Raw genomic sequence first — 19,155 nt, 5'->3', positions numbered from 1 at the left:
GTGATAGCAGTGTGTTGGCTGTGTGATAGCAGTGTGATAGCAGTGTGTTGGCAGTGTGATAGCAGTGTGTTGGCGGTGTGATAGCGGTGTGTTGGCGGTGTGATAGCAGTGTGTTGGCTGTGTGATAGCGGTGTGATAGCAGTGTGTTGGCGGTGTGATAGCAGTGTGTTGGCGGTGTGATAGCAGTGTGTTGGCTGTATGATAGCAGTGTGTTGGCAGTGTGTTGGCTGTGTGATAGCAGTGTGTTGGCAGTGTGATAGCAGTGTGTTGGCTGTGTGATAGCAGTGTGTTGGCAGTGTGATAACAGTGTGTTGGCTGTGTGATAGCAGTGCGTTGGCTGTGTGATAGCAGTGTGATAGCAGTGTGTTGGCGGTGTGATAGCAGTGTGTTGGCGGTGTGATAGCAGTGTGTTGGCGGTGTGATAGCGGTGTGAGAGCTGGCGTCAACTCCTTCAGCTCTCTACTCACCCCGGCCTCCCTCTCCCCCAGTCCCCGCTCCCTTTAGCATGTTTATGACCTGGCTTCCTGCGTGTCTCAGAGTGGTAACAAACACGTGGAGACGTGGAGCAGCTATGCAGTCCTTGTTCTCCATGCATGACCTGCTGCTTATCACAGCCTGCCGGCCTCTCTCTCACAGCCTGCCGGCCTCTCTCTCACAGCCTGCCGGCCTCTCTCTCACAGCCTGCCGGCCTCTCTCTCACAGCCTGCCGGCCTCTCTCTCACAGCCTGCCGGCCTCTCTCTCACAGCCTGCCGGCCTCTCTCTCACAGCCTGCCTGCCTCTCTCTCACAGCCTGCCTGCCTCTCTCTCACAGCCTGCCTGCCTCTCTCTCACAGCCTGCCGGCCTCTCTCTCACAGCCTGCCTGCCTCTCTCTCACAGCCTGCCTGCCTCTCTCTCACAGCCTGCCGGCCTCTCTCTCACAGCCTGCCTGCCTCTCTCTCACAGCCTGCCTGCCTCTCTCTCACAGCCTGCCTGCCTCTCTCTCACAGCCTGCCTGCCTCTCTCTCACAGCCTGCCTGCCTCTCTCTCACAGCCTGCCTGCCTCTCTCTCACAGCCTGCCTGCCTCTCTCTCACAGCCTGCCGGCCCCTCTCTCACAGCCTGCCGGCCTCTCTCTCACAGCCTGCCGGCCTCCCTCTCACAGCCTGCCGGCCTCCCTCTCACAGCCTGCCGGCCTCTCTCTCACAGCCTGCCGGCCTCTCTCTCACAGCCTGCCGGCCTCTCTCTCACAGCCTGCCTGCCTCCCTCTCACAGCCTGCCGGCCTCTCTCTCACAGCCTGCCGGCCTCTCTCTCACAGCCTGCCGGCCTCTCTCTCACAGCCTGCCGACCTCTCTCTCACAGCCTGCCGGCCCCTCTCTCACAGCCTGCCGGCCCCTCTCTCACAGCCTGCCGGCCTCTCTCTCACAGCCTGCCGGCCTCTCTCTCACAGCCTGCCGGCCTCTCTCTCACAGCCTGCCGGCCTCTCTCTCACAGCCTGCCGGCCTCTCTCTCACAGCCTGCCGACCTCTCTCTCTCAGCCTGCCGGCCTCTCTCTCACAGCCTGCCGGCCTCTCTCTCACAGCCTGCCGGCCTCTCTCTCACAGCCTGCCGGCCAGTCTCTCACAGCCTGCCGGCCTCTCTCTCACAGCCTGCCGGCCTCTCTCTCACAGCCTGCCGGCCTCTCTCTCACAGCCTGCCGGCCTCCCTCTCTCAGCCTGCCGGCCTCCCTCTCACAGCCTGCCGGCCTCTCTCTCACAGCCTGCCGGCCTCTCTCTCACAGCCTGCCGGCCTCTCTCTCACAGCCTGCCGGCCTCTCTCTCACAGCCTGCCGGCCTCTCTCTCACAGCCTGCCGGCCTCTCTCTCACAGCCTGCCGGCCTCTCTCTCACAGCCTGCCGACCTCTCTCTCACAGCCTGCCGACCTCTCTCTCTCAGCCTGCCGACCTCTCTCTCACAGCCTGCCGGCCTCTCTCTCACAGCCTGCCGGCCACTCTCTCACAGCCTGCCGGCCTCTCTCTCACAGCCTGCCGGCCTCTCTCTCACAGCCTGCCGGCCTCTCTCTCACAGCCTGCCGTCTCCCTCTCTCAGCCTGCCGGCCTCTCTCTCACAGCCTGCTGGCCTCTCCCTCAGCCTGCTGGCCTCCCTCTCACAGCCTGCCGGCCTCTCTCTCACAGCCTGCTGGCCTCCCTCTCTCAGCCTGCTGGCCTCTCCCTCAGCCTGCTGGCCTCCCTCTCACAGCCTGCCGGCCTCCCTCTCACAGCCTGCTGGCCTCTCTCTCACCCTAGTGGCTGTCTCAGCCTGCTGGCCTCTCCCTCAGCCTGCTGGCCTCTCTCTCAGCCTAGTGGCTGTCTCAGCCTGCTGTCCTCTCTTTCAGCCTGCTGGCCTCTCTCAGCCTGCTGGTCTCTCACAGCCCAGTCCACTGACCCGGCAACAGAGCCTCGTACCTCCTAATGCAGGTCGTATCTCCTGTCCTCACACAGACACGTGTGCACACACATGCACACACTCTCTGAGGTGGGTGTGATGACAAATGGCACTCCGTCCAGCCCTTAAGCACAGCTCTCCCTTGTACAACCCCTGACCTCTCAGCAAAGTGCTGTAACAGAAAGGTTACAGCCCATCAATCAGACTCCATCAATCACCCTGCTACCCCCCGGTCTGTCACACAGCGTTACCCTCTCTCTCTCTCTCTGACGGACAGCTTCAGGAACACAAACACTCCACCAGCCCCCGGCCTCCGCCTTTACAGCCCCAGCACCTCCACTCCTGCCTGCCTGCCTGGCCGTATCACCCTCACCCCTACATAAATGCCATAACAGCCATAATATAGCAGCTCCTCTCATCCATGTAAGGTGCAGCTCTGCTCCTGTCCACTCCTCCTAAGTAGGCTCTGTGGCTCTGTCTGGCCCCCGGCCTCCATCTCATCCCTCAGTGCCACATCTACTGCAACATCAGCACCCACACATGGTTCCTGACAGGTCAGGACTGACTCTAGGACTCAGTGGTCTCTAGGACCCAGCAGACTGGTGACAGTCAGTCACAGAGACTCCACACCATCACCATTATAGTCCAACTGGATGCTGATTGGACAATGTGTGACTCGAGCCTCAAAAGCTTTCCCTGTTATTGTCTATCAGTCCCTTCATTCTCCAGAGTACTGCTCCTGTACTTATGTTAATACCGCTGAGTGTTCATTTTCCCTGGGTTTTTTCATTCTAGTTACTGTAAAGTACAGCAAGATAACAGAGCCTGCTGTTTTACATGTTCCTGGAGACAGCCGTTAATAACACTGGGCCTAATGTCAAATATTCCCCCGGTGTCTGACGACAAGGAGGCCTGGTTGGTGGAGTTAATTGTTGAAGTGGGGTGATGATAAAAAGGCGTAGAGTAGAAGTCAGGGCGCTCTTTGGGCCATCTTCTACAATTACACAGGGAAACGTATTATTAATTGCCACTTTCTTTATGCGGAGCCATTATCAATGTCCCTGGCAGGCAGAGGAGAGGAACTAGAGGACTGATCTGTGTGTCAGAGGGCCAACAGTACAGTTACACATGGATGAGGACTGTTAATAACACCAGGGATGGAAGGGAGAGGAGGGGGAGGTAAAGGAGGTAAAGGAGGCTGATGATAGAGAAAGGTTATAATATATTTAAACACAGAGTCAATTCCTCATCAGGATGTGTTGTGGTAGATCAGAGTGGGTGGTTGGTTGTGTGTGTGTGTGTGTGTGTGTGTGTGTTCTGTGTTCGCTCTATACACGCAGAATATAATGGCAAGGCCCAGCACAGCCTAACACTGCCTATTACTCAAAGCTAGTCAAATAAAGAGATGTCCACCAGCGTTAATGATGTGGATTTATGACATAATTCACAGTCGGAAACTCGGTTTCCAGGATGGTAACTATGGTGGTATAAATAAGAGTAAATAATGTTACTGTGGAAATAACACCAACACTGTTGACATTTAATTCCATGTGTCAGACACAAACAAATACATTGATAGGACAGGGTAGGTAGGAGTTTTCTTATTTTCTTATCATTTTTCCATTTACAAAAGTTACTTCTTATTGACATTCATATCCACATTTTTTCTCTCTCTCTCTCTCTCTCTCTCTCTCTCTCTCTCTCTCTCTCTCTCTCTCTCTCTCTCTCTCTCTCTCTCTCTCTCTCTCTCTCTCTCTCAAATCAACCCTACTTCGTTCTATTGGAGATTGTGTGAATGTGCAGACAGATACCAACACATTAGCATCATATTCACAGCGGAGACCAGAGGAGTGCATGTTGTCTTAATTGGCCCGCTAAAAGGCAATTATTAGTCAACATTAATATTCCATCGTCTGGCTCAAATTGCTTCTGAAAGGTGCAAAGTTTTCCAAACTGCCATCAGGCAGCTTGTAATATTAAACATCTATCCAACTCTCAACATGGGGGGGTGGTTTTCTAATGGGTTCAGTAGGGATTCCTGGTACTCGGCACGAGCAACAAATATCTCAAATGAAGAAAATTAGACTGTGGATTGAAGCCTACAAAATAAAAGGCACAGTGTGGCTTTTTCTGTGAAGAGATGTTATTTGTGGTTATTTCTTGGAAGACGTCGACATCTCGCTTACCTTGTTTTAGGGGACGTCGTTAGCCATTCCTCATGCTTTTCAAACGTTATCAAGTAAGCTGCGATTTCCTGTGAGAGAGAAGAGAGGGAGGGAGAAGAGAGGGAGGGAGGGAGGGAGAGAGAAGGAAAGGCTTAGATATGTCATCTTCAGTCACCTGGAGCTAGTGTTGCTAATACATTGTGGAGACCACGGTTCATTGACCTTCAGACAGGAGAACACACAGCACAAACACAGAGGGAGCAAAGAGAAGACATATTGTAGCTCCCATGCTCCTAAAGGACCAGCCAGGTAAATGGAGATTGGGTAAAGTAGCACACAGTAGACAGACAGAGACAAGAGATGCAACACACAGCAGCAGAGGTCAGATCCTATTTGAGACCATCTTAGTTAAGCAGGTTTTGATCAACCTCTCCTCCGAAGACTTCAAGGTGCTTCTCACACAGATTGACGTCTCCAGCGTTTCACATTCAGAGAGCGGCTTTTCATTTTTCTTGGTTCGATCCTCCCCCAAACCCCTTTGATCTGCCCTTGACACCCATCTATGTAGCCATCCACTCTTTGGCCTAGGAATAATCAGCACACACCACTCACACAGTGCATTGCCATGTACTGGAACGAGGCTAACTAGTATGTGGATACTATAAAGTCCTCTACATGTGCAGTAAAGGAGATGCTATGAAGTACAGTGAAGGATATGCTACAGCTACTATAGATAGATGTACACTGAACAAAAATATAAACACAACATGTAGAGCGTAAAGGTCCCATTTTTCATGAGCTGAAATAAAATATCCCAGAAATATTCCATACGCACAAAAATCTTATTTCGCTCAAATTTTGTTCACAAATGTATTTACATTCCTGTTAGTGAGCATTTCTCCTTTGCCAAAATAATCCATCCACCTGACAGGTGTGGCATATCAAAAAGCTGATTAAACAGCATGATCCTTACACAAGTGCACCTTGTGCTGGGAACAATAAAAGGCCACTCTAAAATGTTTTGTCACACAACACAATGCCACAGATGTCTCAAGTTTTGGGGGAGCGTGCAGTTGGCGTGCTGACTGCAGGAATGTCCACCAGAGCTGTTGCCAGATCATTTAATGTTCATTTCTCTAATAAGCCGTCACCGGTGTTGTTTTAAAGAATTTGGCAGTACGTCCAACTTGCCTCGCAACCGCAGACCACGTGTAACCACGCCAACCCAGGACCTCCGCATCCGGCTTCTTCACCTGCGGGATCGTCTGAGACCAGACACATGGACAGCTGATGAAACTGTGGGTTTGCACAACCAAATAATTTCTGCACAAACTGTAAGGGAACCTCATCTGCATGCTCGTCGTCCTCACCAGGGTCTTAACCTGACTGCAGTTTGGCTTCAGTGGGCAAATGCTCACAATTCTCTGGCCACTGGCACGCTGGAGAACTGTGCTCTTCACTTATGAATCACACTTTCAACTGTACCAGGTAGATGGTAGACAGCGTGTATGGCGTCGGGTTGCTGATGTCCGAGTGCCCCATGGTGGCGGTGGGGTTAAACACAATTGCATTTTATCGATGGCAATTTGAATGTACAGATACCATGACGAGATCCTGAGGTCCATTGTCATGCCATTTTTCCGCCACCATCACCTCATGTTTCACCATGATAATGCACGCCCCATGTCGCAAGGATCTGTACACAATTCCTGGAAGCTGAAAATGCCCCAGTTCTCCAATGGCCTGCATACTCACCAGACATGTCACCCATTGAGCATGTTTGGGATGCTCTGGATCGACATGTACGACAGTGTGTTCCAGTTCCCGCCAATATCCAACAACTTCGCACAGCCATTGAAGAGGAGTGGGACAACATTCCACAGGCCACAATCAACAGCCTGATCAACTCTATATGAAGGAGATGTGTCGTGCTGCATGAGGTGGTCACACCAGATACTGACTGGTTTTCTGATCCAAAAAGGTATCTGTGATCAACAGATGCATATCTGTATTCCCATTCATGTGGAATCCATAGATTAGGGCCTAATGAATTGACTGAGTTCCTTATATGAACCGTAACTCAGTCAAATCTTTGGAATTGTTGCATGTTGCGTTTCTATGTTTGTTCAGTGTAGATAATTGAGATACTATAGGGGCTGTCATGTTTTCAATGATCACAGTGGCTCTTGTGTCAGTCAGAGTATAAAGGCATAGCAGGCCAGGCTACCCACCCATTCTCACACCAAACTAATGGGCAGCACTTTGGATGCTGCCAGACAACCTCATGATTACCAGTGACAGCCAGCAATTCATCCCTCAGCCAGAGCATTTGTCAGCTACTCAGACAGAGAGACAGACAGACAGCTAGATGAGGAGGCATGGAGGAGAGACCTGGTGTCGTCTCCTACAATAATATCATCTTTCGATATCTAGGGATGTGTGTGTGTCTCTGTGTGGTGTGTGTTCAAAACTTTTTGTGTATATGGGCTATGTTTACACAATATGTCCCTGCATGTGTGCTGCTACTTGTCCTGTCCACACGGGGTATTAACGTCAACAATAACGGGAGAAGCAACAACGGAAATCACAGCAACAAGAGATAATATCAGCTGAATAAATCCCCATTCACATACAGAATAATCCCACAGTGTCGGAGAGAGTACACACACACTCGCATAAACACACACGCACGTGCACGTGCACGCGCACACACACACACACACACACACACACACACACACACACACACACACACACACACACACACACACACACACACACACACACACACACACACACACACACACACACACACACACACACACACACACTATGCCCAGTGTGATAAACATCTATGGCTAGGAGCTGAGAAGCAGTCTCCCCCTGGTCCTGTGTCATGGTGAGTGTGTCCTGGCAGAGACCAGCACCACCAGAGCCTCATCCTGGCTGAGCCTGCCCAAGGGGCTGCTGGGGGAACCAGGGTGAGGAAGGAGCCAAGGTGAGGAGGGATCTCAGGCTGGCAGGGGTCCCGCTGGGGAGCGAGGGAGCATGACATGGCTTCCAGGTGCAGGCTGGGAGATAATAAAGCGTCTATTAACTTCCTGTCTCCCTGCCATAATGACCGGAGTGGAGGAAGCCATGGCCACAGCATGACAAGGTGGGGGCTAGAGCTGTTGTCTCTTCACTCCAGCAAGTAGTTTAGGATTGAATTAGGAAAAGGGTACAATAACATGAAGAGGAATATCAACCTACAGTGGTGTAAAGCTGTTTGGACTTACTGAGCTAAATATGGACATTTAGGCCCCTGACACTAGAAGCATATGGAGCACAAGGAGAACAGAGAGGATGGTCCATTTACTGTGCCAACCAAAACTACACTGTTGTGGCTAAGTAAATACAGTATCTGAGTGGAATATTCACATAATGGTAACAAGCATCTGTCTCCTCAGCTAAGATATAGGAGAAAGACTACAGTGCAGGGATGGATACAACTAGACCTGTGTTTTGTGCAGCACCATCACCAACAAAAAATATACTTTCCTGCACATATTATGAAATAAATTAGAATAAAAGGGTGACTACTACATTCATTTCCTCCCTCCCTCCTAAAAGAGGCAGATGCTGTTGGGAGGAGTGTTCATTTCGGGAGGAATAAATAGCTGTGTAACCTCTTCCGGAGGCCTCAGCCCTCTACATCACTCTCGTCTGAGCAGTCCGCCGGCCAGGCTGGGCAGCAGGAGATGAAATAGTGGGTCCAGTCGGTCCAGTAAATAAAAGAGGAGTGGATGGAGGCTCTCTCTCTCTATCTCTGCCCCTCTCTCTCCATCGCCCCCCCCCCCCCCTCTCTGAACAGATACCAGGGATGCCAGGGATTACAAGCCCCCGATCAACCATAAAGGTGCAATAATCTTACGGCGAGAAAACAAACAAAAACAGACGTGCGGCCGTTAAACAGCTGCAGAGACAAAGTTTGTTTGGGCGGCATAATGAGAGGCTAGTGCTGCTTTCTGGTTGACTACACACACTTCGTAGGCAGAACAGAGCAAAGTGAGGCGGAGAGTAGAGCGGAGGACAAGGCAAGCTGATGGTGCATCAAATTCAAGCCAGCAGCCGTCAACGAGCTCTGGACTCTATCGGCTGACCATACTGCCTCTGGCCTGCATTCCATCACAAAGGGGAAATATTCACACACCAGCCTTTAGGTATACTATGTACAGTATGTATCTACCTCATGTCACTACCTCACTCTCCCTCCCTCTCACAGCCAGGTCAAACCTAGTACACTGCATCTCACCCTGTATGACTCAAAGGTCAAACCCAGCACACACTCTGACTCACAGGTCAAACCTGTGAGTCAGAGATTATTGCACCTTTATGGTTGATCGGGGGCCCGTACCCACAGCAACTATAAAAACATTCCCAAACCAGAAACCGTGGATTGATGGCAGCATTCGGGCGAAACTGAAAGTGCGAACCACTGCTTTTAACCAGGGCAAGGTGACCAGAAACATGACCGAATACAAACAGTGTAGCTATTCCCTCCGCAAGGCAATCAAACAAGCTAAGCGTCAGTATAGAGACAAAGTAGAGTTGCAATTCAACGGCTCAGACACAAGAAGTATGCGGCAGGGTCTACAGTCAATCACGGATTACAAAAAGAAAACCAGACCCGTCGCGGACCAGGATGTCTTGCTCCCAGACAGACTAAATAACTTCTTTGCTCGCTTTGAGGACAATACAGTGCCACTGACACGGCCCGCTACCAAAACCCGCGGACTCTCCTTCACTGCAGCCGACGTGAGTAAAACATTTAAACGTGTTAACCCTCGCAAGGCTGCCGGCCCAGATGGCATCCCCAGCCGCGTCCTCAGAGCATGCGCAGATCAGCTGTCTGGTGTGTTTACAGACATATTCAATCAATCCTTATCCCAGTCTGCTGTTCCCACATGCTTCAAGAGGGCCACCATTGTTCCTGTTCCCAAGAAAGCTAAGGTAACTGAGCTAAACGACTACCGCCCCGTAGCACTCACTTCCGTCATCATGAAGTGCTTTGAGAGACTAGTCAAGGACCATATCACCTCCACCCTACCTGACACCCTAGACCCACTCCAATTTGCTTACCGCCCCAATAGGTCCACAGACGACGCAATCACACTGCCCTAACCCATCTGGACAAGAGGAATACCTATGTGAGAATGCTGTTCATCGACTACAGCTCATCATTTAACACCATAGTACCCTCCAAACTCGTCATCAAGCTCGAGACCCTGGGTGTCGACCCCGCCCTGTGCAACTGGGTACTGGACTTCCTGACGGGCCGCCCCCAGGTGGTGAGGGTAGGTAACAACTTCTCCACCCCGCTGATCCTCAACACTGGGACCCCACAAGGGTGCGTTCTGAGCCCTCTCCTGTACTCCCTGTTCACCCACGACTGCGTGGCCATGCATGCCTCCAACTCAATCATCAAGTTTGCGGACGACACTACAGTGGTAGGCTTGATTACCAACAACGACGAGACGGCCTACAGGGAGGAGGTGAGGGCCCTCGGAGTGTGGTGTCAGGAAAATAACCTCACACTCAACGTCAACAAAACAAAGGAGATGATTGTGGACTTCAGGAAACAGCAGAGGAAGCACCCCCCTATCCACATCGACGGGACAGTAGTGGAGAGGGTAGTAAGTTTTAAGTTCCTCGGCGTACACATCACGAACAAACTGAATTGGTCCACCCACACAGACAGCGTTGTGAAGAAGGCGCAGCAGCGCCTCTTCAACCTCAGGAGGCTGAAGAAATTCGGCTTATCACCAAAAGCACTCACAAACTTCTACAGATGCACAATCGAGAGCATCCTGTCGGGCTGTATCACCGCCTGGCACGGCAACTGCTCTGCCCACAACCGTAAGGCTCTCCAGAGGTTAGTGAGGTCTGCACAACGCATCACCGGGGGCAAACTACCTGCACTCCAGGACACCTACTCCACCCGATGTCACAGGAAGGCCATAAAGATCATCAAGGACAACAACCACCCGAGCCACTGCCTGTTCACCCCGCTATCATCCAGAAGGCGAGGTCAGTACAGGTGCATCAAAGCAGGGACCGAGAGACTGAAAAACAGCTTCTATCTCAAGGCCATCAGACTGTTAAACAGCCACCACTAACATTGAGTGGCTGCTGCCAACATACTGACTCAACTCCAGCTCACTTTAATAATGGAAATTGATAGGAATTGATCAAAAATGTATCACTAGCCACTTTAAACAATGCCACTTAATATAATGTATATGTATATACTGTACTCTATATCATCTACTGCATCTTGCCATCTTTATGGAATACATGTATCACTAGCCACTTTAAACTATGCCACTTTTATGTTTACATACCCTACATTACTCATCTCATATGTATATACTGTACTCGATACCATCTACTGCATCTTGCCTATGCCGTTCTGAACCATCACTTATTCATATATCTTTATGTACATATTCTTTATCCCTTTACACTTGTGTGTATAAGGTAGTAGTTGTGGAATTGTTAGGTTAGATTACTCGTTGGTTATTACTGCATTGTCAGAACTAGAAGCACAAGCATTTCGCTACACTCGCATTAACATCTGCTAACCATGTGTATGTGACAAATAACATTTGATTTGAACCTAGTACACTACATCTCACCCTGTGTGACTCACAGGTCAAACCCAGCACACACACTGACTCACAGGTCAAACCTAGTACACTACATCTCAACATGTGTGACTCACAGGTCAAACCCAGCACACACTCTGACTCACAGGTCAAACCCAGCACACACACTGACTCACAGGTCAAACCTAGTACACTACATCTCAACCTGTGTGACTCACAGGTCAAACCCAGCACATTTTTTCACTCATCTCTTCTTCAACCTTCAACTGACTGAAATATACAGCAATAGTATGTCCATGTGTTACTACGTCTAGCTGTTTGTCTAGCTCCCTCGCAGTAGAACAGGGTAAACAGCACCAATCAACAGCCTAGCTGTAGAAAGGAGAATATGATCAGTAGCTAGTCTCTGTAATTGACACAGGGAATGAATGCAAAGAGCCCTTTCATTTAGCAAAGAAAACAACATGCAGCTGTTTGCTGCTGTAGCCGAGCCATCTAATTTGTTTCTTTTGTCTCTCTCCAAAGCTGTGACACGTACGTGTACGGAGAGCACAGATAGTATGCTAGCTACATGACAGAGTCCTATACCAGTTAATGGGAGATGTTAGAGACCTTGAAAGGGTTTGTTTGTGCATCCTCTTCTCCATAAGCCTGTTACAATCAGAGAGGCTGATTACTGTGACCTGTCTCCGGCTGACATATGATTAACTTAACACTTCACAGGGTATCATTCCTTTCCTTCTCTACACTCACCCAGCTAGCTCTGTTCTGTCTGTCCCGTCTCCCTCCTAGCAGTCACAAAGTCACCGTCTCATCAGTGTGTCGTGCTTTTCTAAACGTTGAGGTGAAAGCCTCCAAACGAGATTGACTCGGAGACGTCTGGCTCTGCCATTCAATGCCTCCCTCTTTTCAAATGATATTTTCACACTGCGGAAGTAACAACGTTTTCTCCAGAGAAAATCACACTTTGAAATGTCTACCTATTTGAAATGAGAGATGACACTAACATATTCACTTTATTTCATTTGCTGGCACCCAAACGAGAGAGAGAGGGAAGTGGGTAGATGGCAGCCCCACGGAAAATAAACACCATTTGACCCTGTCTTTGTCTTAAAATCCACTGTAATGACTGTCTGGGGAGCAAGCGTCGAGCGAGGGCAGTTCCTTTGTGAAGCTGATCAGACAGACTGCATCACTTCATTAAGTCAGTTAGTTAAAGACTGGTTAGCTGTTTGATGGGGCTCTTTGTGAGACTGGTAGTAACACTGTCCCTGGGTGACTTAGGGGCTTGGCTAGCTACACGCCTGGCTGGCCGCCTGGCTGTTTGTTGCTGTTCAGTTCCTCTGGATAGGGTAGCTTTGATTTATGTGTGTGAAGAGAGGCATTGAGAGGATCAACGCTCCCCCATTTGGAATGACAGACCTGATCACTTGAAACAACTCTCACTGTTTCATTAAAAGGGACAGATAGGAGTCTTTTGGCATTATCTCAGGCCGATCAGACACCTGTCTCTAAACACCATCCATAATGGCTCTCTCCCAAAGTGCCACGGAGCATTTGATCTGACAAGGGGGTCTCGTCTCTCTGAGGCACTCACCCCTACCATTTGAATACAAAGGTTTGTCTCACTGTGTGATGGTTTAATATATTTTTTATTTAAACAAGCTCGAATAAAAACAACCTTGAACAACAGACATGTGGGTTTATACCCTGATAGTATGACCCTTAGTTTAATCGTGCAATATGTCTCTGAAAACCTGAGGTCAAACAGTTGTTCGTCCTCTTTTACCCATTGTCTTTTCCAGTCATATAGGCCTATAGTATAATGGCACTAATGAAAAGCTATTTCAATCTGACTTATAAAAACAATGTTCTACAGTGTATTGATTACCAGCCTCAGTTAATGTTACTGGAGAATTATCACAGTACATAAGGCAGGTTAGGATAGGGTATATAGTAATATAGTGCCTCTGGCCATTCTTTAGTTGAGGACTGGTGAATGACGGAATGTATCCTGCCTGACGGTGCTGCTGTCTTTGACCTTGGCCTGCACTTGAAAGCAGGAAGCTTCATGAGAGGAAAGGGGTGGGGGGTGAAGACAGATATGGTGAGTGGAGCCTCCCTGACGACCCAGATCTACAGGAACCCAGGCTCTGTTTGGAGAGCCAGGTCATCTGATATTTCCTCCAGGGCAACCCATGAAATCAAGCTGGCTAGGGCCAGGCACAAATGGATTAGAGGAGGGAGGGGAGGAGGAAAGGAGAGAGAGAGGTGGGGGAGTGTGGAGAGCTGCTCCAGTATCAAGGGATCCCGGAAGACAAATTCAAATGCAATTAGACACAGGAGAGATGGAGTCAGGGACACGTAGGGAGAGAGAGAGATAGGGGGAGTGAAAGAAGAGAGCGAAAGAGAAAAAAGAGGGAATAAACAAAAAAGAGTGAGAGGAATAAAGCATGAGTATGACAAAGACAAATGTGTGAAAAGCAGCAGGAGTAAAGGTCTGGTGATTAAAAAGTGGACATCCCTTCAATCCTGCAGAGTGCAGCCTCCACGGTGAATCATTTTGGGTCTTTTTTGCTCATGAATTCGTAATGTACTCGCAACAATATTTCAAACACAGAACCATCAATATGATCTCATGTGGCCATATAACTGATCAAAGGTAGATCATTGCATCTAGAGGGAAGAACTATGGAAATGTATCATATTATTCAGAGTTGAAAAGGTGTAGTAGACATGGAATAAAACAGCAGTGTTTCCCCTATACTCATCCGCTGTTAAATCGTTGCCGCCACTACAAAAAATATGATTTAGCTTTTTGGGATGGTAAAACTTTTTCAGTCTAAACTTAAATGACTAAAACCAGATATAAAGTATGTATAAAAGATAATGAAGCAATATACACTTGCTCTTTCCATGTCACTTGTTAAATCCACTTGAATCAGTGTAGATGAAGGGGAGGAGACAGGTTAAAGAAGGATTTTTAAGCCTTGAGACAGCTGAGACATGGACTGTGTATATGTGCCATTCAGAGGGTGAATAGGCAAGACAAAAGATTCAAGTGCCTTTGAACGGGTTATGTAGGTGCCAGGCGCACCAGTTTAAGTGTGTCAAGAACTGCAACGCTGCTGGGTTTTTAACGCTCAACAGTTTCCCGTGTGTATCAAGAATGGTCCACCACCCAAAGGACATCCAGCCAACTAGACACAACTATGGGAAGCATTGGAGTTAACATGGGCCATCATCCTTGTGGAACGCTTTCGACACCTTGTAGAGTCCATGCCACAACGAAATAAGGCTGTTCTGAGGGCAAAAGGGGGTGCAACTCAATATTAGGAAGGTGTTCCTAATGTTTTGTACACTCAGTGTAGTTTTTAAATATAATCTTTGCGATCTACCACGTCACCAAAATAAAAACTAGACAGGGAGAATTTTAAATTCCCCAAATGTCATGGCAGGGCCGCCACTTATTTTGTTTTATACCACAACATTGTTCGATATTCGTTTCGGATTGGCTAGAAGGACATTCTAGAATGGGCATTAAAACCAGATAACGGGACAGTTGGAAGATATCGGGACAACTTGAAATAATGCCGCAATATGCGCCTACACATGCAGACTATACTTGCTACAAAGTTACAGAAAGCTAAACCAACAACCACACAAACCTTAATTTGATACATTGTAAACCCAGGTACAACGAGGAAAAACGTAGATAGCTAGCAATTGATTTGGTTTTGAAGAGACATATTTATTTGGAGCTTCTGATGACCTAACATGGTGAGTGATGAACATTAATTTATCCAGTCTCTAAGTGGCGCTATGCTGTCAAATCCTCCCACATTACATTTCTACTTTAACCAGCTGTTTTTCATTTTTGAATTCAGTTGTCATATTGACAGGTTTGCTAGCAACAAACTATTTAGCTTGCTTCTAGCCTAGTGTTGATAAGCAATGTGATCTTCTCGTAATGAACAGTGTCGACGAGTGTCCTGATGAGTAGGCACTATGCCAGGCAAAATTAGGCATAATCAGCTCATTAGTATGGATGTATCCGCATGAATGTCAATAGAAAACAGCTTAAACAAATGCAAATGCAGCTACGTTGCTGTTATTCTGGCTTCAGAAGTCATAACTGTAGAAGCCGTAGCTAGTTGGCTAGCTAGCAAGCAAGGGATAATGTTGCCAGTGAGCATGGCAACGGAACATATAGAATGAACAACTGGGTCATGTCCTTAAATATAGAACTAATCGAATGACTGGTTGCTAAAGACGCGAGTCTTTAGCAACCAGAACATGAAAAAGTATGAATTCGCTTATTAAAATGAAAATATGACGATTTTTTGTATTTCGACCGGTAAATGTGTGCTTAAGTATTGTTTACTTTGGCAACTGTGGTATCAGCGGGATAAATGTCTTCGTTCTGTGCATTAACTTACCTTGGAAAGATGAACTTTGTCGTCCATTATTTCCAAGCGAATGTACAGAAAGTTGGCGTTTATCCCTTACATAATGTTTTAGTCACTCAGATAGCATAAGAACACAGCATAAGCCATGACAAAATGTGTAGAATTGCAGGAAATTATCTTCAAAACTGCCCATTTTTTCTCAGACCTATGACAAAATGTGTAGAATTGCAGGAAATTTGCTTTAAAAGAGCAAATATCGGTGGCCAAGAAGAGGGCCTCTAAAAAGGTTGGTCGTAGTCAGCGCCATTGGCTACGCCCACTACCACCCCTGCTAACTTTGCCACCGCTGCTGAAAAAATACTAGGGCAAACACTGAACACAGCTCTACAGTTTAAAGCAGTATGAGGTAAAAGTATTGAATGATAAAAACAGAGGTGAAAAGCAAAACATACAGGGATTTTACTGTGATTATAACCTGGGTGGTTCGAGCCCTGAATGCTGATTGGCTGACTTGGACACAGCCCTTAGTATGACAAAACATATTATTTTTACTGCTCTAATCACATTGGTAACCAGTTTATAATAACAATAAGGCACCTCGGGGGATTGTGTTATACCACGGCTAAGGGCTGTGTCCAGGCACTCCAACCACACCTCCTTGGGCCTTATTGCTTAAATATACAACTGTATAAAATGTAGATCTATAACCTTTTTCGAGTAAATTTACCTCAGCTTGCCTGAAAGAGAGTGAGGGCTGGATTAGTTCTACTATAGCATGCAGGATAGTACTGAGGACACAAGGCTTTCTCTTTAGGAGCTGAAAAGAAAGAGAGGAGTAACAATAGTGTGTGTGTTGACAGCTGCACTTGGCATCTGCTGGAGTGGGGCGAGGCTGTTTGAGGCTGGTCTATGAGTCCTTGAGCAGTGTTTAAAAATGCCCTGTACTCCAACACCCTGCACATTAAGACCTGGTGAAACCTGTACCCCAACACCCTGCCCATTAAGACCTGGTGAAACCTGTACCCCAACACCCTGCAAATTAAGACCTGGTGCAACCTGTACCCCAACACCCTGCCCATTAAGACCTGGTGCAACCTGTACCCCAACACCCTGCCCATTAAGACCTGGTGCAACCTGTACCCCAACACCTGCCCATTAAGACCTGGTGCAACCTGTACCCCAACACCCTGCACATTAAGACCTGGTGCAACCTGTACCCCAACACCCTGCACATTAAGACCTGGTGCAACCTGTACCCCAACACCCTGCACATTAAGACCTGGTGCAACCTGTACCCCAACACCATGCCCATTAAGACCTGGTGCAACCTGTACCCCAACACCCTGCCTATTAAGACCTGGTGCAACCTGTACCCCAACACCCTGCCCATTAAGACCTGGTGCGACCTGTACCCCAACACCCTGCCCATTAAGACCTGGTGCAACCTGTACCCCAACACCCTGCACATTAAGACCTGGTGCAACCTGTACCCCAACACCCTGCCCATTAAGACCTGGTGCAACCTGTACCCCAGCACCATGCCCATTAAGACCTGGTGCAACCTGTACCCCAACACCCTGCCTATTAAGACCTGGTGCAACCTGTACCCCAACACCCTGCCCATTAAGACCTGGTGCAACCTGTACACCAACACACTGCCCATTAAGACCTGGTGCAACCTGTACCCCAACACCCTGCCCATTAAGACCTGGTGCAACCTGTACCCCAACACCCTGCCCATTAAGACCTGGTGCAACCTGTACCCCAACACCCTGCACATTAAGACCTGGTGCAACCTGTACCCCAACACCCTGCCCATTAAGACCTGGTGCAACCTGTACCCCAACACACTGTCCATTAAGACCTGGTGCAACCTGTACCCCAACACCCTGCCTATTAAGACCTGGTGCAACCTGTACCCCAACACCCTGCCCATTAAGACCTGGTGCAACCTGTACCCCAACACACTGCCCATTAAGACCTGGTGCAACCTGTACCCCAACACCCTGCACATTAAGACCTGGTGCAACCTGTACCCCAACACCCTGCCTATTAAGACCTGGTGCAACATGTACCCCAACACCCTGCCTATTAAGACCTGGTGCAACCTGTACCCCAACACCCTGCACATTAAGACCTGGTGCAATCTGTACCCCAACACACTGCCCATTAAGACCTGGTGCAATCTGTACCCCAACACCCTGCCTATTAAGACATGGTGCAACCTGTACCCCAACACCCCGCCCATTAAGACCTGGTGCAACCTGTACCCCAACACCCTGCCCATTAAGACCTGGTGCAACCTGTACCCCAACACCCTGCACATTAAGACCTGGTGCAACCTGTACCCCAACACCCTGCCCATTAAGACCTGGTGCAACCTGTACCCCAACACCCTGCCTATTAAGACCTGGTGCAACCTGTACCCCAACACCCTGCCCATTAAGACCTGGTGCAACCTGTACCCCAACACACTGCCCATTAAGACCTGGTGCAACCTGTACCCCAACACCCTGCCTATTAAGACCTGGTGCAACCTGTACCCCAACACCCTGCCTATTAAGACCTGGTGCAACCTGTACCCCAACACCCTGCCTATTAAGACCTGGTGCAACCTGTACCCCAACACCCTGCACATTAAGACCTGGTGCAACCTGTACCCCAACACACTGCCCATTAAGACCTGGTGCAACCTGTACCCCAACACCCTGCCTATTAAGACCTGGTGCAACCTGTACCCCAACACCCTGCCCATTAAGACCTGGTGCAACCTGTACCCCAACACCCTGCCCATTAAGACCTGGTGCAACCTGTACCCCAACACCCTGCCCATTAAGACCTGGTGCAACCTGTACCCCAACACCCTGCCCATTAAGACCTGGTGCAACCTGTACCCCAACACCCTGCCAATTAAGACCTGGTGCAACCTGTACCCCAACACCCTGCCTATTAAGACCTGGTGCAACCTGTACCCCAACACCCTGCCTATTAAGACCTGGTGCAACCTGTACCCCAACACACTGCCCATTAAGACCTGGTGCAACCTGTACCCCAACACCCTGCCTATTAAGACCTGGTGCAACCTGTACCCCAACACCCTGCCTATTAAGACCTGGTGCAACCTGTACCCCAACACCCTGCCTATTAAGACCTGGTGCAACCTGTACCCCAACACCCTGCCCATTAAGACCTGGTGCAACCTGTACCCCAACACACTGCCCATTAAGACCTGGTGCAACCTGTACCCCAACACCCTGCCTATTAAGACCTGGTGCAACCTGTACCCCAACACCCTGCCCATTAAGACCTGGTGCAACCTGTACCCCAACACACTGCCCATTAAGACCTGGTGCAACCTGTACCCCAACACCCTGCCCATTAAGACCTGGTGCAACCTGTACCCCAACACCCTGCCCATTAAGACCTGGTGCAACCTGTACCCCAACACCCTGCCCATTAAGACCTGCTCCAACTTGCCGGGGGCTTCCTAAGGATCCCCAGACAGAGCGGAGCGCCACGCTGCTGCCTCTGTT

At 49.0% G+C, this 19,155-nt stretch overlaps 1 protein-coding gene across 1 annotated transcript in view; it reads right to left on the bottom strand.

Moving 5' to 3' along the window:
• Positions 1-19,155, bottom strand: part of LOC120058628 (calmodulin-binding transcription activator 1-like) — a 475,337-nt gene that overhangs the window by 255,301 nt on the left and 200,881 nt on the right. Inside the window, exon 3 of the mRNA XM_039007387.1 lies at positions 4,588-4,655. Within this exon, the coding sequence (XP_038863315.1) occupies positions 4,588-4,655 (68 nt within the window). The remainder of the gene's footprint in view (positions 1-4,587; positions 4,656-19,155) is intronic.

This window comes from Salvelinus namaycush, chromosome 14 (assembly GCF_016432855.1).
Source record: "Salvelinus namaycush isolate Seneca chromosome 14, SaNama_1.0, whole genome shotgun sequence".
Taxonomy (NCBI): domain Eukaryota; kingdom Metazoa; phylum Chordata; class Actinopteri; order Salmoniformes; family Salmonidae; genus Salvelinus; species Salvelinus namaycush.
The sequence above is the reverse complement of the archived record's forward strand: the minus strand, read 5'-3'. Positions and strand labels throughout refer to the sequence as shown.